General features: G+C 64.7%; 1 protein-coding gene across 1 annotated transcript in view; it reads left to right on the top strand.

The window, feature by feature from the left end:
• The window catches only part of ETH_00040085 (uncharacterized protein), a gene marked incomplete at both ends in the record, with an annotated part of 1411 nt that extends 1198 nt beyond the window's left edge, over positions 1–213 (top strand). The window contains one exon of the mRNA XM_013375634.1: positions 2–213. Coding sequence (XP_013231088.1) covers positions 2–213 — 212 coding nt within the window. The remainder of the gene's footprint in view (position 1) is intronic.
• Positions 214–221: the final 8 nt, after the last annotated feature.

Raw genomic sequence — 221 nt, 5'->3', positions numbered from 1 at the left:
CCCCTCCCGTTGCAGCAGCAGCAGCAGCAGCAGCAGCAAAAGCTGCAGCAGCTCGAGCATGCCAGTGACCCTGAAAGGGTGTTAGCACTTGACGGCGCAGCAGGAGGGCCCAGTGCACCGCCTGCCGCTGCTGCATCAGCAACAGCTGCAGATCGAGCAGCAGCAGACCCAGCAGCAGCAGCAGCAGCAGCAGCAGCAGCAGCAGCAGCAGCAGCAGCAGC

The sequence above is a fragment of the Eimeria tenella genome, genomic scaffold, assembly GCF_000499545.2.
Source record: "Eimeria tenella Houghton genomic scaffold, Eth_scaff2924, whole genome shotgun sequence".
NCBI classification, from domain to species: Eukaryota; Apicomplexa; class Conoidasida; order Eucoccidiorida; family Eimeriidae; genus Eimeria; species Eimeria tenella.
Note: the sequence above shows the minus strand (reverse complement) of the source record. Positions and strands in the feature narration are given on the sequence as shown.